Source organism: Aotus nancymaae, unplaced genomic scaffold (genome assembly GCF_030222135.1).
Source record: "Aotus nancymaae isolate 86718 unplaced genomic scaffold, 86718_ANA_hifiasm-v0.15.2.pri h1tg000059l, whole genome shotgun sequence".
Classification (NCBI taxonomy): domain Eukaryota; kingdom Metazoa; phylum Chordata; class Mammalia; order Primates; family Aotidae; genus Aotus; species Aotus nancymaae.
Genome location: NW_026988473.1, coordinates 8,079,237 through 8,103,478, shown reverse-complemented (window position 1 = coordinate 8,103,478; position 24,242 = coordinate 8,079,237). Strand labels below are relative to the sequence as shown.

The 24,242-nt window shown below is 44.0% G+C and overlaps 1 protein-coding gene across 1 annotated transcript; it reads left to right on the top strand.

Annotated features, from left to right (window-relative positions):
* Positions 1 to 1,989: 1,989 nt before the first annotated feature.
* Positions 1,990 to 22,992, top strand: LOC105715182 (isoaspartyl peptidase/L-asparaginase). Its single transcript, XM_064364811.1, has 6 exons — positions 1,990 to 2,367; positions 10,663 to 10,805; positions 11,639 to 11,796; positions 19,165 to 19,283; positions 21,974 to 22,084; positions 22,529 to 22,992. The coding sequence occupies exons 1-6, from the start codon at positions 2,178 to 2,180 to the stop codon at positions 22,732 to 22,734; spliced, it is 927 nt and encodes a 308-aa protein (XP_064220881.1). The 5' UTR covers positions 1,990 to 2,177; the 3' UTR covers positions 22,735 to 22,992.
* The last annotated feature ends 1,250 nt before the right edge of the window (positions 22,993 to 24,242 follow it).

The window sequence follows — 24,242 nt, the reverse complement described above, 5'->3', positions numbered from 1 at the left end:
TGAAATGCTATGCGATTACTGAGGAGTGATTTACTTCCAATTATGCAGTCACTTACGGAGTAGGTGTGAGGTGGTAATGTATGTTTTATGTATTTGAAGTGGAGAGTTCTATAAATGTTTATTAAGTTTACTTGTTCCGGGTCTGAGTTCAAGTCCTGGATGTCCTTGTTAATTTTCTGTCTCATTGATCTATAAAATCGTTAGCTCTTCTTGTTACATTGATCCTTTTGCCATAATGTAATGTCCTTCTTTGCCTCTTTTGCTCTTTGTTGCTTTAAAGTCTACTTTATCAGAGGCGAGAATTGCATCTCCTGCTTTTTATTTATTTGTTTATTTTTACTCTCTGATTGGTTGATAAATCTTCCTCCTTCTCTTTGTTTTGAGTCTTTGTGTATAATTGCATGTGAGATGGGTCTGGATGCAGCATACCAATGGGTTTTGGCTTTTTATCCAATTAGAATATATATAACTTTAATACTGGCATTTGATGCTAGCTGGCTGTTTTGCCCATTAGTTAGTGTAAATTTTTCGTTATGTTAATGTTCTTTTCTTTTTGATATATTTTTGGAAAGGCTGATATTGGTTGTTCCTTTATATGTATAGTGCTTCTTTCAGAAGCTCTTGTAAAGCAGGCCTGGTGGTGGTGAACTCTCTAAGTACTTGTTTGTTCGCAAAAGGTTTAATTTTTCCTTCGATTATAAAGCTTAGTTTGGCTGGATAGGAAATTCTGGGTTGAAAGTTCTTTTCTTTAAGGATGTTAAATATTGGTCCCCACTCTTTTCTGGCTTGTAGGGTTTCTGCTGAGAGATCTGCTGTTAAGTCTGATAGGTTTCCCTTTATGGGTAACCTGACCTTTCTCTCTGGCTGCCCTTAGTGTTTTCTCCTTCATTTCAACCCTAATAAATCTGGCAATTATGTGCCTTGGGGTTGGTCTTCTTGAAGAATATCTTTGTGGTGTTCTCTGTATTACCTGGAGTTGAATATTACCCTGCCTTGCCAGGTTGGGAAAGTTTTCCTGAATGATATCCTGAAGAGTATTTTCCAACTTGGATTCATTCTCTTTATCACATTCAGGTACACCTATCAAACGTAAATTAGGTCTTTTCACATAGTCCCATATTTCCTGGAGACTTTGCTCATTCCTTTTCATCCTTTTTTCTCCAATCTTGTCTTCTCGTTTCATTTCACTGAGCTGGTCCTCGACTTCTGATATCCTTTCTTCTACTTGATCAATTCGACTGTTTAAACTTGTGCACAAGTAGACATTTTTACAGTTTATCTTTCTGTTCTTCGCAAATGGTTAAGGGGAGAGACACTTCAAGGGGAAGGATTTTATTTCAGAATAATAACTAGCGAGTCTGCTAAACATCTCTGGCAAAGGAAGGATTTTAGGGCTCACAGCGTTGCTTTTCAATTTGCAATTACAAAACCGTGGCACGCCACTTCCCGCTTCTCGCCACCAACCCAACTACCCTGCCCCCAGCCTTGTCAGGAGAAGGAGGGTCCCCATCTGCCTCTAGGAAGCTCGCGCGAGCCAGCTGCTGAGACTCCGATGAGCTGTGAGACAGGTGCGCGCTGGCCGGGCGTCGGGGCTTTACGGTAACTGGGTAGTGCGGCGGCCCTGCCTTCGTGCGCCGGCGCAGAGCCGTTGCGGCCCGAGCGGTGGCAGGTTGAGCGGTTTCTAGCCAGCTCCGTTGAGCTGCGGTACTGGGCAGCTGCGAGGGCAGTTCGACCCAGCCTGAGGCCTCGGCGTCCGCCTCTCACGGTACCCTTGGTAACTCGGCGGCCCTCCTGAAGCAGGCGCCCGAGACGTGGAAGGGCGAACAAAATAAACGAAAATAGACATTTTCCGGAAGGCGAAATACACATCCTCCCTCTGCGCCGGAGCTTGGAGGCGGGCGGCGGTGGGCGCGGGGCAACGTCCCCGGGGAAACTGAGGCTCCGGCAGGTCCGGGCCGGGGGCGGAGAGGAATGTGGGAGGGCGCGGGGCGCCCTGGGCTCTTCGTACCAAGCTCGACCGAGCCGCCCCTTCCCACCCCCCGCTGCCAACCAGGCCTCCCAAAATAGAGACTGGGCGCTGTCCCCACAGGATCTCCCGAGGACCTTGTGTCCCCGCGGCTTCCTTGGGCTGGCTTCGGACGACGCTTTCGCCTTCCTAGTGCCTAGGATCCGCCGACATGAATCCCATCGTGGTGGTCCACGGCGGCGGGGCCGGCCCCATCTCCGAGGATCGGAGGGAGCGAGTGCGCCAAGGTGTCGTCAGAGCCGCCACCGTGGGCTACTGCATCCTCCGGGAAGGCGGGAGCGCCGTGGATGCCGTGGAGGGAGCTGTGGTTGCCCTGGAAGACGATCCTGAGTTCAACGCAGGTAAATGTGCCTTTCAACTAGTAAGTAACGTGAGTCAAGTCAAGCTCCTCCCTCAGAATAAATAGAACCTATGTACAGTGTCAGGGAATCTAATGAGCTTTAGAGTGAAACTAAATATGCAAAAAAAAGAAATAAGACTTCAATCAATAAATATAAAATGTACATTGGTTCCATCTGGAAAGGTAGGACTACTGTGGGGTGCGGTTCCAGGTCATAGGTAGATTCAAAGATTTTCTGATGACGGTTGGTTTAAAGCTTTGTCTAAAGACCCAGACTCCACAGAAGGGACTATCTGGATTATATAAGGACTTGTGGCTGCAGATGGAATTACTAGAAGGCGGTTGAGCACGGTGACTCACGCCTGTAATCCCAGCACTTTGGGAGGCCAAGGCGGGCAGATCACCTGAGGTTGGGTTTGAGACCAGCCTGGCTGGAGCCTGTAATCCCAGCTACTCGGAAGGCCAAGGCAGGAGAAGCACTTGAACCTGGGAGGCAGAGGTTGCAGTAAGCCGAGATCACGCCACTGCACTCCAGCCTAGGCAACAGAGCAAGACTCCATCTCAAAAGAAAAATTAAAAATAGAAGGGAATGTCTGCGGTAAGATAAGGGGTTGGGGAGACCAAGACTCCCCTCCCCCTATGCAGAGGAACTCCCCATGTAGCAGTCTATTGAGAGAATAAATTGTAAATGTTTCTTATCAGAGTTGATTCTCTCCTGAATCAGGAAAAAGGCCTAGAAAAGGAAGGGGATTCTCTTCAGAATGTAGATTTTCCCTACAAGAGGTAGCTTTGCAGGACTATTTCAAGATACGGCCAAGAAACATAATTTGGGATAAAATAGTTCACTTTCAGGGCTTACTATGTGTCATGTGATGTCATACTAGAGTCCTGCTGGAATTTGATATCTTACTGCTACAATCAAAGTCTGCTTTGTCAGTCTTAATATCTGTTTTAATGTTAATGCTGGTCAGCTGGGCATGAATTCCAAGAGGAAGGAGGGAATAATGAGGCATATTTTACCTCCCCCTGACAAGGTTCCAAAGGTTTCAGGTTAACTTTGGAATGCAGAGTGTATTCTTTTGTGTTTCTCTTCTTTCACTCAGTCCACCCTTTTTTAGAATATTAATCATTATAGCATGTATCAGGCAGTGGTCTAAGAAATTTACTTGATTTATTTAATCTGAACATTAAATGAGTTAATCATTTAACTCACTTGAATTGGTTAACTTGAGTTAGTTCAACTCAAGTTGGTTAAACTAACTCAAGTTAACTCATGATGAACATTAAATGATTGAGTTAGGCAAAATTATTATCCTCATATCTTGGATCAGACTAAGGCACAAAAAGATTAACTTGCTGGAAGACATTCATCTCTTTGTTTTAAAATGGAAAACCTGACATCTAGGCTAGGGATTGAAATATTTCTTGGAATTATACCACCCACCCAACATCTGTGAGGGAAAAGAATTTCAGGAAATCTTAATCTTTGTTGTCCCCTTTACAAAGCACTCTTTAACACTCTTTAAATTGTATAAGTCTACCTGAGACCAGCACAGTGGCTCATGCCTGTAGTGAGCCACAGTGGCCTAGCACTTTGGAAAGCCAAGGTGAGCGAATCGCTTGAGCTCAGGAGTTCAACGCCATCCTGAGCAACATGGCAAAACCCCACCTCTAAAAAAAAGTACAAAAAACAGTGTGATGGCACGAGCCTATAGCCCCAGCTTCTCAGGAGGCTGAGGTGGGCAGATTGCTTAAGCCCAGGAGATCAAGGCTGCAATGAGCCAAGACTGTGCCACTGCACTCCAGCCTGGGTGACAGAGTGAAACCCTGTCTCTAAAAATAAAAATAAGTCAATCTGAATTTAAAATGAGACCTAACAGTGTGCTTTCATGGCTCCATTTGTGGAACCAGAATTTACCAGATAGGGACTGACTTTGCCAGCAGAGGGAGCAGCCAGCATTTTCTGTGAGTGACTCGTTAAACCATTGCCTCTTAGCACTCAGAACCCCCTGGGCTGACAAACCTGCACTTATTTACACAGGACCTTCATTTGAAATGGGTCATTCTGGTTTCCCGTCTCTTATTCTAACAATTCCTCATCTGCATGAACTGGGAAGTACAGATTAGGGAATTGGAGCAGCTAGTTCTCATTTTTTTTGCTCTGTATCCAGAGGCCTTCCTTCTCAATGTCTCCCCTCTCATCTTTCAAATGTCTGCCATTCAGCACATTGAGGAAGAAAAGAGTAGAGCTGAAAAGAAGGAAAGCAAAGATTCTGGGGGGAAAGGCGGGACTTTTAACAGCATACTGTGAACCTTTCAGTACAGGCAAACAATATTCCCAGCAGTCTCTGCCATAATCCTCTAGAATAAATAACTGTTTGGGAACTTCATACAAAAAGCTGATCCTAGTAGGTATTGAGTTCAGTGGCAATAATTAGCATTCATGACACAACTTGCCTGAACATTTGTAAAAACATTGTTTACATTCTATTCCTGTTTCAATATGGATTTTACTTTATGTTTAAAGCTTGTTTCATAGTAGTTTATTAAAAAGTGGTTGATTTTTAGATACCAACACTGTAAAGATTGAACTTGTAAATTTGAATGCTAGAAATATTCTTTAAAAAATTCCTTAGATTGGCAACCAAATAATGACTATTTGCTTTCACTAGAGCTCAGTAGTATTTACACAGCACTTTAGATATTAATTCTCTCTACAATTCAGTGTTATAAGCTGCTAGAGAATCTTTGAGAGAATACGATTTTTTTCATTTATCTACTCTCTTTCTGGACTTACAGAATCAATCAGGTAAAGATCTGTGGTGGGGTCTAGGAATTGTTACTTCTTTGTTTTGAAGATTCCCAGGTGATTCTGAGATACAACTAGGTTTAGAATCTACTAACCTAATACCACCATACAATTTTAATGGGTTTGGTGTCTGTTTTTTGGTATAATTTGCATGTGGTAAAATTCCCTTTGCAGTATACAGTTCCCTGACACTGACAGATATATAAGTCATGTAACTACCACCACAATCAGGATATAAAACAGTTCTGTTACTCTCCCACGTCCCTTTGAGTCCACACCTCCATTCACTCCCAGCTCCTGGCAACAACTCATCTGTTCTCTATCCCGGTAGTTTTGCCATTTCTGAATGCCATAAATGGCAGCACTTTGGGAGGCTGAGGCATGTGGATCACTTGAGGCCAGGAGTTCAAGAACAGCCTGGCCACCATGGCAAAACGCTGTCTCTACTAAAAATACAAAACAGCCAGTCGTGGTGTCGCACACCTGCAATCCCAGCTACTCAGGAGGCTGAGGCACAAGAATCACTCGAACCTGGGAGGTGGAGGTTGCAGTGACTCCACTGCAATCTAGCCTGGGCAACAAAGGGAGACTCTGTCTCAAAAAAAACAAAAAAGGAATGTCATAAATTGAATCATGCAATATGTAACCTTAGTTTGTATTCTTCAGTTAGCATAATGCATTAGAGTGTTACCTGTGTAGACATGAGTATCAGTCATTTGTCCCTTTCAATTGAGTAGTAATTCATTGTATGAATATACCACAGTCGATTTAACCATGTAACAGCTAAAGGACATGTTCCGTTTGGGGCCATTATAAATAAAATCACCGTAAATATTTGCATACAGGTGTTTATGTGAACATAAGTTTTTATCTCCCTTAAGGGTGAATATGTAGGAGTGGGACTGCTGGCTTGTGGCAAGAATTTAACTTCATTATAAACTGCCAAACTTTTACTATTCCCACTAGCAATGTGTGGAAGTTCCACTTAGAGGTCAGGCACGGTGGCTCACACCTATAATCTCAGCACGTTGGGAGGCCGAAGCAGGCGGATCACGAGGTCAAGAGTTTGAGACCAGTCTGGCCAACATAGTGAAATCCCATCCTCTACTAAAAGTACAAAAATTAGTTGGGTGTGGTGACGGGTGCTTGTAGTCCCAGCTACTTGGGAGGCTGAGGCAGGAGAATCGCTTGAACCTGGGAGGTAGAGGTTGTGGTCAGCCACAATTGCAGCACTGCACTCCAACCTGGACAACAAAGCGAGACTCCATATCAAAAAAAAAGGAAGTTCCACTAACTCCACATCTTCATCAGCACTAGCTAGTGTCAGCAGTTTTTATTTTAGCCATCCCAGTAGGCATATAGCGGAGTCTTATTATGGCATTGATTTGCCTTTCCCTAAATGGGAAGTGGTATTTAACATCTTTTCATGTGCTTTTTTGTTGTTCATTTCTTCTTTTTTTTTTTTTTTGAGATGGAGTCTCGCTCTTGTCACCCAGGCTGGAGGGCAGTGGTGCGATCTGAGCTCACTGCAACCTCCACCTCCCAGGTTAAAGCAATTCTCCTGCCTCAGCCTCCTGAGTAGCTGGGATTACAGGCATGCACCACAATGCCCAGCTAATTTTTGTATTTTTAGCAGAGATGAGGTTTCACCATGTTGGCCAGGCTGGTCTCAAATTCCTGACCTCGTAATCCACCCACCTTGGCCTCCCAAAATGCTGGGATTACAAGCGTGAGCCAGTGTGCTCAACCTAAATGAACTTTCATTCACTTCACAAAAACAGTTGTGTTTTGGGCAAGGCCTGTTATCCTTTGAACTATAGCCTAAATGTTTCTCAAAGTTAGCTCCGCCCAATGGCCTAGGAATAATTAAGGGAAAGGCAAGATAGGATGGTATGTTAACTCAGATCTCTTTCACTGTCATAATTTTCTCACTGAAGTAATTTTTGCAAAGGCAGTTTCAATATTTCCAGGGGTCCTACATCCAGTTCCCCACGGATACCGAGGGACAGCTGTATGTGTTTCTCAGTAGAAATCACAGTATGACATCCTCCCTAACAGCTGGCAATCACTTATCTGTTTCTTGTCACTATCATTTTATTGTTTTGGGAATGTTCTATAAATTTAATTGTTACCAGGCAGGGGTACCGATCCAGACCTCAAGAGAGGTTTTCTTGGATCTCGCGCAAGAAAGAATTCAGGGCGAATCTGTAAAGTGAAAGCAGGTTGATTAGGAAAGTAAAGGAATGAAGCATGGCTCCTCCCCAGGCAGAGCAGCCCTGAGAGCTGCTGGTTGCCCATTGTTATGGTTATTTCTTGATGATATGCTAAACACGGGGTGAATTATTCATGCCTCCCCTTTTTAGACCATATAGGGCAACTTCCTGACGTTGCCATGGCATCTGTAAACTGTCATGGCGCTGGTGGGAGTGTAGCAGTGAGGATGACCAGAGGTCACTCTCATGGCCATCTCGGTTTTGGTGGGGTTTGGCTGGTTTCCTTACTGCAACCTGTTTTATCAGCAAGGTCTTTATGACCTGTCTCTTGTGTTGACCTCCTGTCTCATCCTGTGACTTAAAAAGCCTTAACCGTCTGCGAATGCAGCCCAGTAGGTTTCAGCCTTATTTTACCCAGCTCCTATTTAAGATGGAGTTGCTCTGGTTCAAACGCCTCTGACAGAATCATACAGTATGTGACCTTTTGGAGATGCTTGTCTCATTCAGCATTTTTGCCCTTGAGATCCATCTAGTCGTTGCCCATATCATTTATTCCTTTGTTGCCGAATGGTATTCTCTAGTATAGGTGAACCACTGTTTATTTACACGTTCACCTGGTAAAGGATATTTTGGTTCTTTCTGGTTTGGGACTATTACAAATAAAGTTGCTATGAACATTCGTGAACAGGTTTTTATATGAACATAAATGTTCATGCCTCTGGGATAAATGCCCAGGAATGTGATTTCTGGGTCATGTTGTAGACAGCATATAGCTGGGTCAAATTTTACCCGTGCCGGGCACGGTGGCTCACGCCTGTAATGCCAGCACTTTGGGAGGCCAAGGCAGACAGATCACTTGAGGCCAGGAGTTGGGGACCAGCCTGGCCAACATGGTGAAACCCCATCTCTACTAAAAATACAAAAATTAGCCGAGCGTGGTGGCACACGCCAGTAGTTTCTGCGACTCAGGAGGCTGAGGCAGGAGAATTTGCTTGAACCCGGGAGGCGGAGGTTTCAGTGAGCCAAGATCCCACCACTGCACTCCAGCCTAGGCGACAAGAGTGAGACTCCATCTCAAAAAAATAAAAATAAAATTATCCACTCTGCCTTTACCTGTCTTTTAATTAGTGTATTTAGAAGCTTTGCATTTTATGTAATCACTGATGCATTGAGTTAAACCTGCTATTGTGTGTCTAGTGCTCTGTTCGCTGGCTGTGCTTTCTTTTTCTTGCCTCCCTATGGGTTATTCGAGCATTTTTTAGAATTTCGTTTTGTTTTACCTGTAGTATTTTTTTTTTGAGTGTATCTCTTTGTGTAGATTTTTTAGGTGTTTGCTCTAGATATTATGCCGTAGATGGATAAACACATGTAACTTATCACAGTCTAAAAAGTTACCATTTTACCAGGTTAGCAGCCTGTAGAAGCCTTACCTTTCTTTATAGTCCCTTTACCCTCCCCTGCTGATCATATAATTGTCTGAGATATTTCCACTATGTACATCGAGAACCACTTCAGACAATGTTACCATTTTTGCTTTAAATGGCAAATGTAATTTGGAAAATTCAAGAAAAGAAGGAAAGTCTATCCTATTTACCCATTTTTTTACTCCTTCTTTTATTCTTCCTTCCTAATGTTCCAGGATGCCTTTTTGGCCAAGCACTGTGGCTCACACATGTAAACCCAGCACTTTGGGAGGCCAAAAACACTTACTGTTTGCCCACACGTGCTAGACATTATTCTGAGTGTTTAATATGCAATATCTACCTCATTGATGGTTGTAAGGATTAAATGAGTTGATGTTCTTACTCATTTTACACATGAGGAAACAGGCACAAAGAGGTTAAGAAGCATAGCTAGATTTGTAGGCATTATCTGGGCAGAGAAATACAGAGAGAGGGTGCTAGTGGTAAAAACAACAGCATGTGCAAAGGCACAGAGACATGCAGGCTTTTGGTATATAGTAGTCCTCCCTTATCTATGGGGGATGTGTTCCAAACCCCCTGTGGGTACCTGAAACCACCAATAGTACTCAACCTTCCATACATACTTACATACATATGATAAAGTTTAGTATCTTAATTCAGTACAGTGAGAGATTAATAACAATAACTGATAATAAAATAGAACAATTATAACAGTATGCCAGCATCACTACTGTTGTGCTTTGAGACCATTATTAAGTAGAATAAGGGTTTCTCGAACACAAGCACTGTGGTACTACTTGATAATCAAGACTTCTGCTAAGTGACTAACAGCAGGGAACCTATAAAGTGTGGATATGCTGGACAAAGGGAGGAATCGTAGCCGTGTGCTGTGGCTCATGCCTGTAATTCCAGCACTTTGGGAGGCTGAGGCGGGTGGATCATGAGGTCAGGAGTTCAAGACCAGCCTGGCCAATATGGTGTAACCCCCTCTTTACTAAAAATACAAAAAGTAGCCAGGTGTGGTGCCACACGCCTGTAGTCCCAGCTACTCGGGAGGCTGAGGCAGAAGAATCACTCGAACCCGGGAGACGGAGGTTACAGATATCACGCCACTGCACTTCAGCACTTCAGCCAGGGCAATAGAGCGAGACTCCGTCTCAAAAACAATAATAATAAAAATAAAGGAAGGAATCACATTGTTTATTTCTGGAATTTTCCATTTAAAAATTTGGGGCCAAGGTTGACTGAGGGTAACTGAAACCTCAGAAGCAAGGCTGTAGGTAAGGGGACTATTGTATTCAAGGAAACCTAATATTTCAGGAAAATATAGCCAAGGAGAGAAAATGAAGCTGGAAAAGCAGGTCAGAGGTCAGGTTGGGAAGAGCTTTGCACTTTTTATTTTGTAGGTCATGAAGTGCCAAGTCAGACTTCTCTTTTTTTTTTTTTTTTTGAGATGAAATCTTACTGTCACTCTTGGTTCATGGCAAACTCCGCCTCCCAGGTTCAAGTGATACTCCTGCCTCAGCCTCCTGAGTAGCTGGGATTACAACCACATACCACCACATCTGGCTAATTTTTATATTTTTAGTAGAGACAGGGTTTCACCGTGTTGGCCAAGCTGGTCTCAAACTCCTGACCTCAAGTGATACGCCCACCTTGATTTCCCAAAGTTCTGGGATTACAGGCGTGAGTCACCGCAACCAGCCTCCAAGTCAAGATTTCTCTCTTAAAAAAAAAAATGTTCCTCTGGCAATGGAATAGAGGATGAATTAAATGGGGCAAATCAGAGGAAAATCTGGAGCTGTTTCTAAATTCTTAATTCTTGCTTTTCAACTTCTTTTTGGTTTTAGGTTGTGGGTCTGTCTTGAACACAAATGGTGAGGTTGAAATGGATGCTAGTATCATGGATGGAAAAGACCTGTCTACAGGAGCAGTGTCCGCAGTCCGGGGTATAGCAAATCCCATTAAACTTGCTCGGCTTGTCATGGAAAAGGTATATTTGACTAAAGCATCCTTTTCCTAATGAATTGTTATCGCTATACTTCAGTGATAAAGGCTCCAACTGTGCAGAAATAGAGATCACTGTTCTCATAAAATATATAAAAAAACAGAAGCAATGTATTTGAGTTTCTCAAATCAGCCAAGATTCTTGACTAGTAATCACTTGACAAGTGAGTGATTACTTTATCTTTCTGTATTTTCTTCACACCACATACAAACTAACCAGACCAGCTATTTAATAGCATGTGTTAAAGATGGATTGAGTTCTCTAAATTTAACGTAATATGTAAATCGCATCTCTAGTAACATTCCATCGAGGTCTTTTTCTTTTTTTTTCTTTTTTTTTTTTTGAGACAGAGTTTCGCTCTTGTTGCCCAAGCTGGAATGCAATGACACAATCTCAGCTCACTGCAACCTCCACCTCCTGGGTTCAAGCAATTCTCCTGCCCCAGTCTCCCGAGTAGCTGGGATTACAGGCATGCACCACCACACCTGGCTAATTTTGTATTTTTAATAGAGACGAGGTCTCTCCATGTTGGTCAGGCTGGTCTCGAACTCCAGACCTCAGGTAATCCCCCAGCCTCGGCCTCCCAGAGTGCTGGAATTACAGGTATGAGCCACCACGCTTGGCTGGGGTCTTTTTTTAATGCAAAAACTCAGAAGAGAGTCAGGCTTTGTTCGGCATACAGAAAAGCAAACCACTGCAATTTGTATTTTTGAGGCTTTTTGCCCAAAGAGAAGTGATTATTTCAACACAGTTGGAACAGTTTAAAAGATTTAAAATTTTCCAAAAACCAATCATTTTCTCTTTTCTTTCTGGCTCAGACACCTCATTGCTTTCTGACTCACCATGGTGCAGCACAATTTGCAGCAGCTATGGGAGTTCCAGAGATTCCTGCAGAAAAACTGATAACAGAGAGAAACAAAAAGCGTCTGGAAAAAGAGAAGCATGAAAAAGATGCTCAGAAAACAGATTGTCAAAAGTAGGTCTTACCCATAGCTCACATTATTTGGGAGTTATTAAAATATGAAAGTTTGGCAAATATCTGATTATCTACATTTTTTTCTTTTTTTCTTTCTTTTCTTTTTTTTTTTTTTTTAAGATGGAGTCTTCCATTGCCCAGGCTAGAGTGCAGTGGTGCGATCTCAGCTCACTGCAGCCTCCACCTTCTGGGTTTAAGCAATTCTCCTGCCTCAGCCTCCTGAGTATCTGGAACTACAGGCATGTGCCACCATGCCTGGCTAATTTTTTTTTTTTTTTTTTGTATTTTTAGTAGAGACGGGGTTTATTTAAAAGATTTAGTTAATTTCAAAAAAAAATAGTGTTAAAATTTTTAGCTTCTGTGTAATTTCAGCCTTGATGTGTTATATTTACTAATTACAATTCATGTTTTATCTTTTTTTTTTAATCTTTTTGCCCTGGCATCTTGGTATTGCTGGTATTCAGTACAATTCATGATTTAACGTTAATATTAATAAAAATTAACCAAGTACGGTGGCTCATGTCTATAATCCCAGCACCTTGGGAGTCCGAGGCGGGCTGGTCACCTGAGGTCAGGAGTTCGAGACCAGCCTGACCAACATGGAGAAACCTCGTCTCTACTAAAAATACAAAATTAGCTGGGCATGGTGGTGCATACCTGTAATCCCAGATACTCAGGAGGCTGAGGCAGGAGAATCGCTTTAACCCAGGAGGCGGAGGTTGTGGTGAGCCAAGGTCACACCATTGCACTCCAGCCTAGGCAACAAGAAGAAAACTCCGTCTTTAAAAAAAAAAAATTAATAAAAATTTTGTATATTTTACAATTACTTTGATAACTTTTTGGAAATTATACCTGCAAATTACTTTTTTTTTTTGAGACAGAGTCACCCTCTGTCACCCAGGCTGGAGTGCAGTGGTGTGATCTCAGCTAACTGCAACCTCTGCCTCCCGTGTTCAAGCAATTCTCCTGCCTCAGCCTCCCGAGTATGTGGCATTACAAGTGTGCGCCACCACACTTGGCTAATTTTTGTGGTTTTAGAAGAGACGGGGTTTCACCATGTTGGCCAGACTGGTCTCAAACTCCTGAACTCAGGTGATCCACCCACCTCAGCCTCCCAAAGTGCTGGAATTATAGGCGCACACCCGGCCAACTTTTTTTTTTTTTTTTAGATTAGCTCTTTATTTTTTGATGAAAATACTTTCTTTACTTGGGAGGCCGAGGCAGGAGAATCACCAGAACTTAGGAGGTGGAGGTTGTGGTAAGCTGAGATTGCGCCATTGCACTCCAGCCTGGGCAACAAGAGCGAAACTCCATCTCAAAAAAAAAAAAAGAAAAGAAAATACATTCTCATTTTTTATACTTTGGATGTAATTACATTTCACTTTTAATCCCTTAGATTATTGAAAATAAGCCAAGACTTTGATAGAATAAGAATGCTAAAGTGGAGCTCACAAAAAAAAAAAAATGAAAAAGGAAGTAAAAATCTTCAAAAGAAGCAGGCTGCTTGCATTTTCCAACACTGGAAACAATAAAAATAAGCAATCTTCTTCTAGAGTGACCTGCATAAAATTCACAAACAAGACATTACAAAGGTTTTGTTAAATGAAGATCTACTTATTAATCAAAACAATGAAAATTAGTAAGAAAATTATTTTCACCACATCCACAGTTTGAACAAGTCAGATGAAATCCTTGCAACTTCTTATTCTTTACTAAAGGAAGATTTAATTGCTAATCACAAAAAATCACACACAAAAAAGCATACAGGCAGTTACAGGAATTGAGGGAAAGAGGCCAAATAAACAGACAATTGATTTTACCGGAAACAGAAAACAATATAAAACACTGATGTGATTGATGTTCTTGAAAGAATAATACAATGTGTCCAATACTTAGCCACGCCTAATCTTTTCATGATACTATCAGTACAGTGAGTGCAAAAAACAATGGAAATTTTCTAGGTTTAGTAAAAGAAATTTCAAAATTTAGTAAAACACTAAACATGTAATGAAAACAACAATACTATTTTTCTTTTCTATGAATTTGCCTATTTTTGTCCTATACTCATTTTTTCCTTTGAATTCTTTTTTCTCTTATCAGTCTTTATTTATTTTTTATTTTACTTTTTTTTTTAACATTCTTTATAGGTAGATGGAATTTCTCTATGTCGCTCAGGCTGGCCTTGAATTCCTGGGTTCAAGTGGTCCTCCTGCTTCAGCCTCTTAAGTAGCAAGAATTATAGGCACAAGCCACTGTGCCTGGCTCTTTCTTATCAGCCTTAAGGTTATACTCTACTGTAAATTTTTTTAAAAAATTAAAAGTACCAAATCTGTTGTTTTTATTTTGCTTTTGCTATGGTATTTTTGCCATATAAAAGATTTTAGGGCCAGGGACGGTGGCTCACACCTATAATCCCAGCATTTTGGGAGGCCAAGGTGAGCGGATCACCTGAGGTCAGGAGTTCAAGACCAGCCTGGCCGACATGGTGAAACCTCGTCTCTACTAACAATACAATAATTAGCTAGGCATGGTGGCGTGTGTCTGTTGTCCCAGCTACTTGGGAAGCTGAGGCAGGAGAATCACTTGAACCTGAGAGGCAGAGGTTGCAGTGAGCTGGGATGGCACCATTGCTCTCCAGCCTGGGCAATGAGAGCAAGACTCCATTTCAAAAAACAAAATAAAATAACTGGTCTCAAACTCCTGACCTCAGGTGATCCACTGGCCTCAGCTTCCCAGAGTGCTGGGATAGATTTTAATTTTTGGTAATCAAATATGCCTTCCTCTTCTTTTATAGTCATAAGACTCGAAACTCCTAAGGTAGTCCCCTAGCCTGACACATAAAGTCACCTAGATTTTCTTGAAAAAATTCATTTTGTGTTTTATATTTAGATGTTTAGCTATCTGGAGTTAGTTTTTATGATGATGGAAAGTGGGATTCCTATTTGCTTTCCTTCTAGCTAGGATGCCAAATTTCTCTCTCAAGCCCCTCAAATACCAGACTCTATCCAGCTACTATTCAGTCTCCACGTTACTGCCTAACCTCAAGCTTAAATCCAAAACTGAATTTATTTCTCCACCCTGCTCTCCACACAGACACACACACACACACACACACACACATGTGCACATACACCCACACACACACACCAGCAAGAAAACAAAAGAGCTATTCCTAATAGTCTTCTACATTTCAATAAATGTTCTTATGTCCTTTCAGCTGCTAAAGCCAAAAGCCTTAATGTCTGTCATGATTTCCAGTCCTCCTAGAAATTCTATCAGCTCTACCTTCAAAATTCCCCAACTCCAGCCTATATCTTACCTCTCCACTGAAACCATCCTTACCCAAACCACTGCCTCCTCAATCCTCCTAACCGGTCTCTGTTTCTACTCTGGTCCTCAGTGAATACCACATTTCAGCCAGAATAATTATTTTATGATAGGCTGGGCACAGTGTCAGCCAGAATAATTATTTTAAGATAGACTGGGTGCGGTGGCTCACGCCTGTAATCCCAGCACTTTGGGAGGCCGAGAAGGATGGATCACTTGAGGCCAGGAATTCAAGACCAGCCTGGCCAGCATGGCAAAACCCCTATCTCTACTAAAAATACAAAAATAATTAGCCAGGCGTGGTGGCGCATGCCTGTAATCCCAACTACTCGGGAGACTGAGGCTGGAGAATCGCTTGAACCTGAGAAGCCGAGATTGCAGTAAACCGAGATCACACCACTGCACTCCAGCCTGGGCAACAGAGCCAGACTCCATCTCAAAAAAATATATTTTAAGATAAAAATATTATAGATGTATAGCATACATACGGAAGTACACAAATCCCGCGTATGCACGTTGATGAATGTTCAGAGGGAAAACACCGTGCGATCAGCACCTGGTTGAAGGAGAAGGATGTTGCCCGAAGCTCCCCTCTCTCCCCTTTCCACTCACTACCCTGCCCCCAAGGTGACCACTTTCCTAACTTCTACATAGATGAGTATTGCCTGTCTTTTACCTTTATTTCAGTGAAATCGTATAGTATATACTTTTTTGGCCTGCCTTCTTTCAAGATGATACTTCTGAGATTCATCTGTTTGTTGCAATAGTTCATTCTCATCGCCGTGTAGTATTCCAGTTCATTAACACACCACAGCTTATCTACTCTACCTGTGGTGGACATCTGTGTTTTCAGTTTAGGGTGACAGTAGCTCCCCCTTATCTGCGGTTTCACTTTCCGTGCTTTCAGTTACCCACACTCAACTGCGTTCTGATGTTTTGAGAGACTACATTCACATAACTTTTAGTACAGTGTATTGTTATAATTGTATTATTTTATTATTGTTAATCTCTTACTGTGCCTAATTTATCAATTAAACTTTATCATAGGTATGTACATACAGTACATCAGAAAACATAGTATTTATAGAGGTCAGTCATAGCTGAGGTTTCAGGCATCCACTAAGGGTCTTGGAACGTATCCCCTGCAGATAAGCAGGGACTCGTGTATTATACCTACTGCTGCTGTGAGCACTAGGTATATGCTTTTTTGGTGAACACCTGCCACATTTCTGATGGACAGATACACAGGTGAATAATTGCTGAGTCATGGAATGTGCATATGATCAGTTTTAGTAGATATTGTGAAACGGTTTTCCAAAGATGTTGGTACAGTTGACACTAACAGCAGGATTGAATGAGCATCCCAGTTCCTGCACATCCTTGCCGGGTTTGATATGCCTCTTTCATTTTAGCCATTCTGCTGCAGGGCGGGTAGAGTGGAAAGAATGACTTTTGGTTTTGTTTCCCTGAGACAGAGTCTCGCTCTGTTGCCCAGGCTAGAGCGCAGTGGTGCCATCTCAGCTCACTGCAACCTCCACCTCCTGGGTTCAAGCAATTCTCCTGCCTCAGTTTCCTGAATAGCTGGGATTACAGGCACCCACCACCACACTCAGCTAATTTTTTTGTATATTTAGTAAAGATGAGGTTTCACCATGTTGGCCAGGCTGGTATCAAACTCCTGACCTCAGGTGATCCACCTGCCTCGGCCTCCCAAAATGCTGGAATTACAGGCCTGAGCCACCACACCTGGCCCAGAGTGATTATTTTTAAGATTAAACTTAGATTGTGGCACTTCTTAACTCAGACTCCCCAGTGTCCTCTCATTTCACTCAGAATAAAAGCCTTTGCAATGGCCTAAAAGTAGGATGATTATATTATTTGGTGTTTAAACTGGAACTCTATCTTGAGAGTAAAAGTGCCACTATTAATAATTAAGCCATGATAGCAGGCATAAATTTAAACTGTCCTGGGTAACTAGTGCATATAGTCACCCTAGTTGTCAGAGACGTTGTGATCTGGCCTTGGCTGTCCTGTGATCATTCGCCTACCATGCTCTCCCTCATTTTATTCTCCCCAACCATGCTGGCCTCCTTCAAATTCCATGTACATGGCAGGCATGTTTGTGCATTAGAAACATTCCTCCCCAGCAGTTGACATGGCATGTTGCCCCTCTGTCGTTCAGAGACATCCTGTATAAAACAGCACCTCCCCACCATCACTCTTCCCTGATGCTGCAGTATTCTTTGTTTTTTGTTTGGGTTTTTTTTTTTGTGGGGGAGTGGGGAGGGTTGGTTTTGTGTGTGTGTGTGTGTGGTTTTTTTTGTTCGCCTGACACACTATTGCCCTGTTACTACCACCCTCTACCCCAAATGCAAGCTCCATGGAAGAAGGGACTTTGTTTAGCTTACCACTGTGTCCCAATACTTAAAACAGTGCCTCGAGGCCGAGCGCAGTGGCTTACACCTATAATCCCAGCACTTTGGGAGGCCGAGGCAGGTGAATCACCTGAGGTCAGGAATTCAAGACCAGTCTGACAAACATAGAGAAACCCTATCTCTACTAAAAATACAAAATTAGACAGGCATGGTGGCACATGCCTGTAATCCCAGCTACTCGGGAGAATGACTTGAACCCGGGAGGCAGAGGTTGCACTGATCCAAGATCACACCATTGCACTCCAGCCTGGGCAATAAGAGGAAACTCCATCTCAAAAAAAACCAGTGCCTTATATACAATTTATTATAGAATTTTGCTGGTGGGTATTGGGTGTTAGTGGACAATTTCTTTAACTTTGTTACAGTCACGCATTGCGTGACAGGATGAGAAATGCATTCTGAGAAATGCATAGTTGGGCAATTCCATGGCTATGCAAACATCATAGGGTGTACTCACACAAACCCAGAGATGTACAGAGCCTACTGCACATCTAGGCTGCGTAGCTCAGCCTGTTGTCCCCAGGCTACAAACCTGAGCAGCACGTGACTGTGCTGAATACTGTAGGCAGTTGTAACACAATGGTAAGTATTTGTGTATTGAAACATAGAAAAGGTACAGTAAAAATAGAGTCTTACAATCTCATGGGACTACCTTCATATATGCAGATGCAGTCTGTTGATCCAAACATCATACGTGGCACATGACTGTATGCAAGAATTCATAATAAAATGTTAGGGGAAATTAACTGATTTGATCTTTACGACAACTGCATGACACAGGGTCCATAGGCAGGCAGCATCAGCGACACCCAGGAGGTTATCAGAAATGCGAGATCGGCCAGGCGCAATGACTCACACCTGTAATCCCAACATTTTGGGAGGCCAAGGCCGGCAGATCACCTGAGGTCAGAGATTCCAGACCAGCCTGGCCAACATGGTGAAACCCCATCTTTACTAAAAATATAAAAATTAGCCAGGTGTGGTGGCACGTCCCTGTAATCCCAGCTACTCAGGAGGCTAAGGCAGGAGAATCACTTGAACCTGGGAGGCGGAGGTTGCAGTGAGCCAAGATTGTGCCACTGCACTCCAGTCTGGGCGACAGAGTGAGACTCTATCTCAAACACACACACACACACACACACACACACACACACACACATACACACACACGATATTGGGCCCCACCCCGTATCTACCAACTCACTTTTTCCTTTCCTTTCTCCTCTTGCTGGCAGCTTCAGAATCTCTGTGGGCTCAAGGATCCAAGGGATTCTTATATACACTAAAGTTTGATATGCAACTTATTTTTATCCCCATTTTATGATGGGGACAATGAGACAAAAGAAAACTTAAGGTTACAGCTAGCAAACGGCGGTGTTGGGATTGGATGTGCTAAGCTGAGGTGTAGAGGAGTGTCCAGCAATCCACCTGTAACTTACATGTAGAATGAGAAGCAGGCAGGTTCTCTCTAGAATGATGGAGTTAAAGGGTGCCCCATTTGCCATTAACATATAACATGAGACTTAAGTGGTTCGAAGCTACATTGTTGGTTATGGAGTTCCTTCTCATTTTCAGCCTGTCACTTTTTTCTGTCTATTTTTGGCAGAAACTTGGGAACTGTGGGTGCCGTTGCCTTGGACTGCAAAGGGAATGTGGCCTACGCAACCTCTACAGGGGGTATCGTTAATAAAATGGTCGGCCGCGTTGGGGACTCACCGTGTGTAGGTAGGACCAAGGGATGGCTCCTGCCCCTTCTCCTTTCCTCCATCCTCAGGCTCTCCTCATTCCCTATTCCCTGCCCCCTCTCCCTTTCTTGCTGTGTTCCCTTTCTGCTCTTGGTGCAGCTCCAGGATGTCTGGGAGTGAAATGGGGTTGGAAGTGGCTGTTCAGGGCCCTGCTCTGAGAGGGTGTTTGTATCAGCAGCACTGTTTTTCTAGAACACTTGCCTTTTTGGAACAACTTGGGGAGAGAAGTGGAGACAGGGATGCTAAAGTTGCCCTCAGTCTACCCGATAGTGATTCTGCCTTCTCCTTAGCCGCAGTTTCAGGATCTGCAGACTTACTTGAGTGAGACTTACTCCCCAGACATGGGCTCTAATTAGCAATCTGAGAAATCTGAGAGTTTAAGACTGTGGTTATTAGATTTGAGCAGCATGAAAGTAACAGACTTCTACAGACATATTACAGATTGAGATATTGTTTGCAGTAACGGGGAAGCACATCATCTCATTCCCGGGAGTGGCTGAGAGGCACCTAATGTGTTCCTCTAGTCTTTAGTCATAATCTACACTCTTGACAATTCTTGATACCCTTTTTCTGTCATGAACTCAGAGACACTGGAAGCTTCCTTAAGGACTAGAGGCTTGGTAACTCCTCTCCTCCTTGATAAATCACCCAAGAGATAGGAAGTAGTCTACCGTTCTTTCTCCTTAGCAAAAGTCCTACCAAAGTATCCCTGGTCAGTAGTGCAGCTTGCTTCAGCTGGGTTCAGACCAGACCACGGAGTCACTCCAGGTTAGATCCCAGAAATTAATTTTTTTTTTTCAAGACAGAGTCTCACTCCGGAGGGCAGTGGAGCGATCTTGGCTCACTGCAACCTCCACCTCCCAGGTTCAAGTGATTCTCCTGCCTCAGCCTCCTGAGTAGCTGGGATTACAGGTGCACGCCACCACACCCAGCTAATATTTTTTGTGTTTTTAGTAGAGATGAGGTTTCACCATCTTGGCCAGGATGGTCTCAATCTCTTGACCTTGTGATCTGCCCGCCTTGGCCCCCCAAAGTGCTGAGATTACAGGCGTGCGCCACCGTGCCCAGCCTAGAAATTTATTTTAAACTTCAGTTACAGTGGTAAATCTGGACAAGAAGAGGCGTAAGCTAAATTATCAGAAGTCCTTGTCCAGCTGTGAGCACCAGGTGTGCTTTGCCTGGCCTTCTGAGCAGCCTTAGGCCCCCGCTGGACAGTCAGGAGGGAAGGTGCTAGGCACAGCAATGGTCACTCAGGCAATCCACTTGTCCTGAGAAGTGCACGTGGTGGGGAGGACAGCTTCACAGACCCGACTCCTGTGCCAGGACCACCCTTGGAGACACCTGGCCTTCTGTGGTCCTAGAATAACTGAAAAGCAAGCAAAGACTTGGCTGCTTCCAAATATTAGGGCAGATTGACACCATGGGACCTGGCCAGTTTATTCCCCAACAGAAACTTATAAGAAAAAGGAAGGCCATACGCAGTTGCTCATGCCTATAATCCCAGCACTGTGGGAGGCCAAGGCGGATAAATCACGAGGTCAGGAGTTCAAGACCAGCCTGGACAGCATGGTGAAACCCCATCTCTACTAAAAATACAAAAATTAGCTGGGTATGGTGGTGTGCGCTTGTAGTCCCAGCTACTCGGGAGGCTGAGGCAGGAGAATCACTTAAACCCAGGAGGCAGAAGTTGCAGTGAGCCGAGATTGCGTCACTGCACTCCAGCCAGGTGACAGATGGAGACTCCATCTCAAAAAAAAAAAAGAAAAAGGAAAGGCTCCTCCTCCCACTGCAGCAGTTCACTCACTGCCCACTGTCATCTCCCTCCAGAACCAGAGCCAGGGATGATCTGCCTTTGAGAACCTCTGGGGCCTTGTGACAATTGAGTGCAACATCTCAACTCCTAAGTCCTTGCCCCATGTCCAGCATCCATAAGTAAGGCAAATATCAGTCATCTCTGCTTCTGTATCAACTGTGGGAGAGTAAAGGTGAATCCTTCCAAGGCTAAAGGACTGTCAGGCTGGTAGCTGTGTGTGAACAGATAGAGGAATGACTTAGAGAAGGCTGTAAGGTTGCTTGATCCCAGAACAAAATAAGGAAGAATCTTAGCAAAGTAGCTTTTGCTGCAGACCCCTGCTTAAGTGGATAGCCCAGAATAGTTCCCTCAGGGCCAGTCATGCCCACTCTCAACAAATAGAGCTGCCCTCCATTGGACAGTGTGCACGATGTTAGGTTGTGGGTATCCGTTTTCCCAAAATCACTGGAACGTGATGGCCTTGCTAGAGATCCATATAATGCAGTCACGCTGTTTCTCCTCCATAGTGTGTGGGGCATGAAGAGGAGGCGGTGGGGCGTGAGGAGGAGGCGGTGGGGCGGGCATCATTGAGCAGAAAGGAATGGCTATGCTTTGGGGCCAAGGAGACGCTGTCCTGCTATAGCTGCTGTGTGAAGGTCAGGCCTGCCCTCCTGAGGCTCCCTTTATCCTCCTCCATTCTGGGCATCTACATGGCGCTTTCTAGTCCACCTTAGCATCTGTAGATCATGGCTGCTAACCTGACCTTCGTCTATACTCGAGCGCCCTTCGTGATTTAACTTTCACATAGTGTCCAACTTCTAATATGGATTTGAATTTCTCAACTGTTAATGCTCAGAACAATCACCCTTTTTGAGCAGGATCCGGAGGTTATGCTGACAGTAACATCGGAGCCATCTCAACCACAGGGCACGGGGAAAGCATCCTGAAGGTGAACCTGGCCAGACTCACTCTGTTCCACATGGAACAAGGTACACAGACCACAGGACAAGTCACATAATTTGTGAAGACAAATGCTTAGAAGGTATTTGATAAGTAAACGCATGGAGACGTGTAGGAAACCCTTTCCTGTTGGCTACAGATGTTGCTTTCAGGTGGTTAACACTGTGTTTTGACTCTCCACCTTCCCTTAGGTCTGGAATGGGAGAGCATTGAGTACTGTTATCTTCCGCATCTCAGGAGAAGCGGGCAGTGGAGAGACACTGAGTCTGAGTGAGGGAGGGAAGACCCCTCTGCTTGGGCTGATGCTAGGGTGCTATCTCAGGGCAAGGAGGGGAGGACCCTCCTTTTAAGCGTTCAGGTGTTCATTTACCACAAATCCTTCCTAGTTCACTTTGGCATTTCAAACTGCAAGTGATTTTCCCATGAGATTCCGTTTAGTAACGTGTCGTTTTTCAACCTTTCCTTGTTTTCAGGAAAGACGGTAGAAGAGGCTGCGGACCTATCGTTGGGTTATATGAAGTCAAGGGTCAAAGGTTTAGGTGGCCTCATCTTGGTTAGCAAGACAGGAGACTGGGTGGCAAAGTGGACCTCCACCTCCATGCCCTGGGCAGCTGCCAAGGATGGCAAGCTGCACTTTGGGATTGATCCTGGCGAAACTACTATCAAAGACCTGGCCTAAGGCCCTGGAAGATTGTGTTCCAGATGCTAGCTTAGAGGAGGGGTACAGTCTCCTCATGAGACACAGCCTAATCAATTATATCTAGAAATGGAAACAAATTGTGCAGTCTGTCACTTGCTTTGTTGCCTTAATAATCATCTGAACGTTTGGTTGAAAGGCGGGTTCTGAAGTCACGAGAGACATGCCCGTGAGCCATGATTACTCTACCGCACTCCAGCCTGGGCAACAGAGCGAGATATCAAAAAAAAAAAAAAAGAAGAGAAAGAAAGCAGCAGCATGATCCTGACACGACAGATTTGGGAGACCCACAGCATGCAGACACTGTGGGCTGAGAGGTGGGGAGGGAGGCTCCGGCGCAGCTGGAGGTGTCTGGAAGTGAGACGAGAGTCGCAGACACACTGGTGGGCGGAGTCCAGATGACCCTCAGAGTGTTGCACAAGAACATCAGGGAAAAGAACCAAAATCCTTTAAGGGAAATGTTCTCCATGTATGAGAGACTAAACTGATTTTCCTAAAAAAGTTCAGATCTTCCCTAACTTACCTGGATGTTTCCAGATACTCCAAAGGACCCAGATTTCCAAAGGTTAGCTCCCTAACCTGGAGACGGAAGGTCATAATGGAGACTCTGTGGGATTCCATGAAGTTTCTTGGGTTCAGAGATGAGCCTCCCTCAATTGATGTTCTCCCATGAGCCAGACTCTACCTGCCAAAGACCCTCTGGTCCTCGTATAGTGGGTGACAGGACTCACAGCCTCTCCAACAACAGAAAGGAGCCGCCGTTATAGGGCTGACCCCATGACTTCCTGCGTCCTCACCCTGTTTTGTGCTCTGAGATTCTTCCCACCTCCCCATCCCCACCAGCTGGATCGGGCGCTGTGCAGTGTGGTCAGCATCGTGAAGAAACTCATTTCCTCAGGGACAGTATTCCCCTCTATCTCTTGTTACACTGGAAACGCGATTCTGCTGTAATATCCATGCTCAGTTTTTTAGTCTCTCAGAGCTCACCTTCTCTCTGGAAAGAAATTGCCTAACTTCACATTCCATGTGCTGCTAATAAAATGTATTTTGAAAGAGTAAGAGTGTGGTTGGGAGTCACTGTTGACAAAGACCAGAATGCACACGAGCTCTCCCCCTGGTCTCAATTCCGACGTACCAAAGAGACCTTGAGATGGGGGTGGTGTGGGGGGCGGTACCTGCCCCCTTGTGGAGGACATGTGAGTTTTTCCCAAGAACTGAACTTCTGAGCGGGTTAAGGAAGAAGCCAAACCATGATAGGGTTTATGGCTCAGTCCTCCTGCAGTTTGCCAATATTCACCCCAGACAGAGGTGCACAGTTCTGGCTCCTGTCCCCAGACCCTCCTTGGGGCTGTGTCAGCTGCTCCAAACCAGAGAGAAAGAGAGGGCACTTAGAGGCAGAAGTGAGTTTGAATCCTGCTTCTCACTACCTGGGTGACCCTGGGCAAATTAACTTTTAAGAATGTTTCGTCTATAAAGTAGATTACTATGAT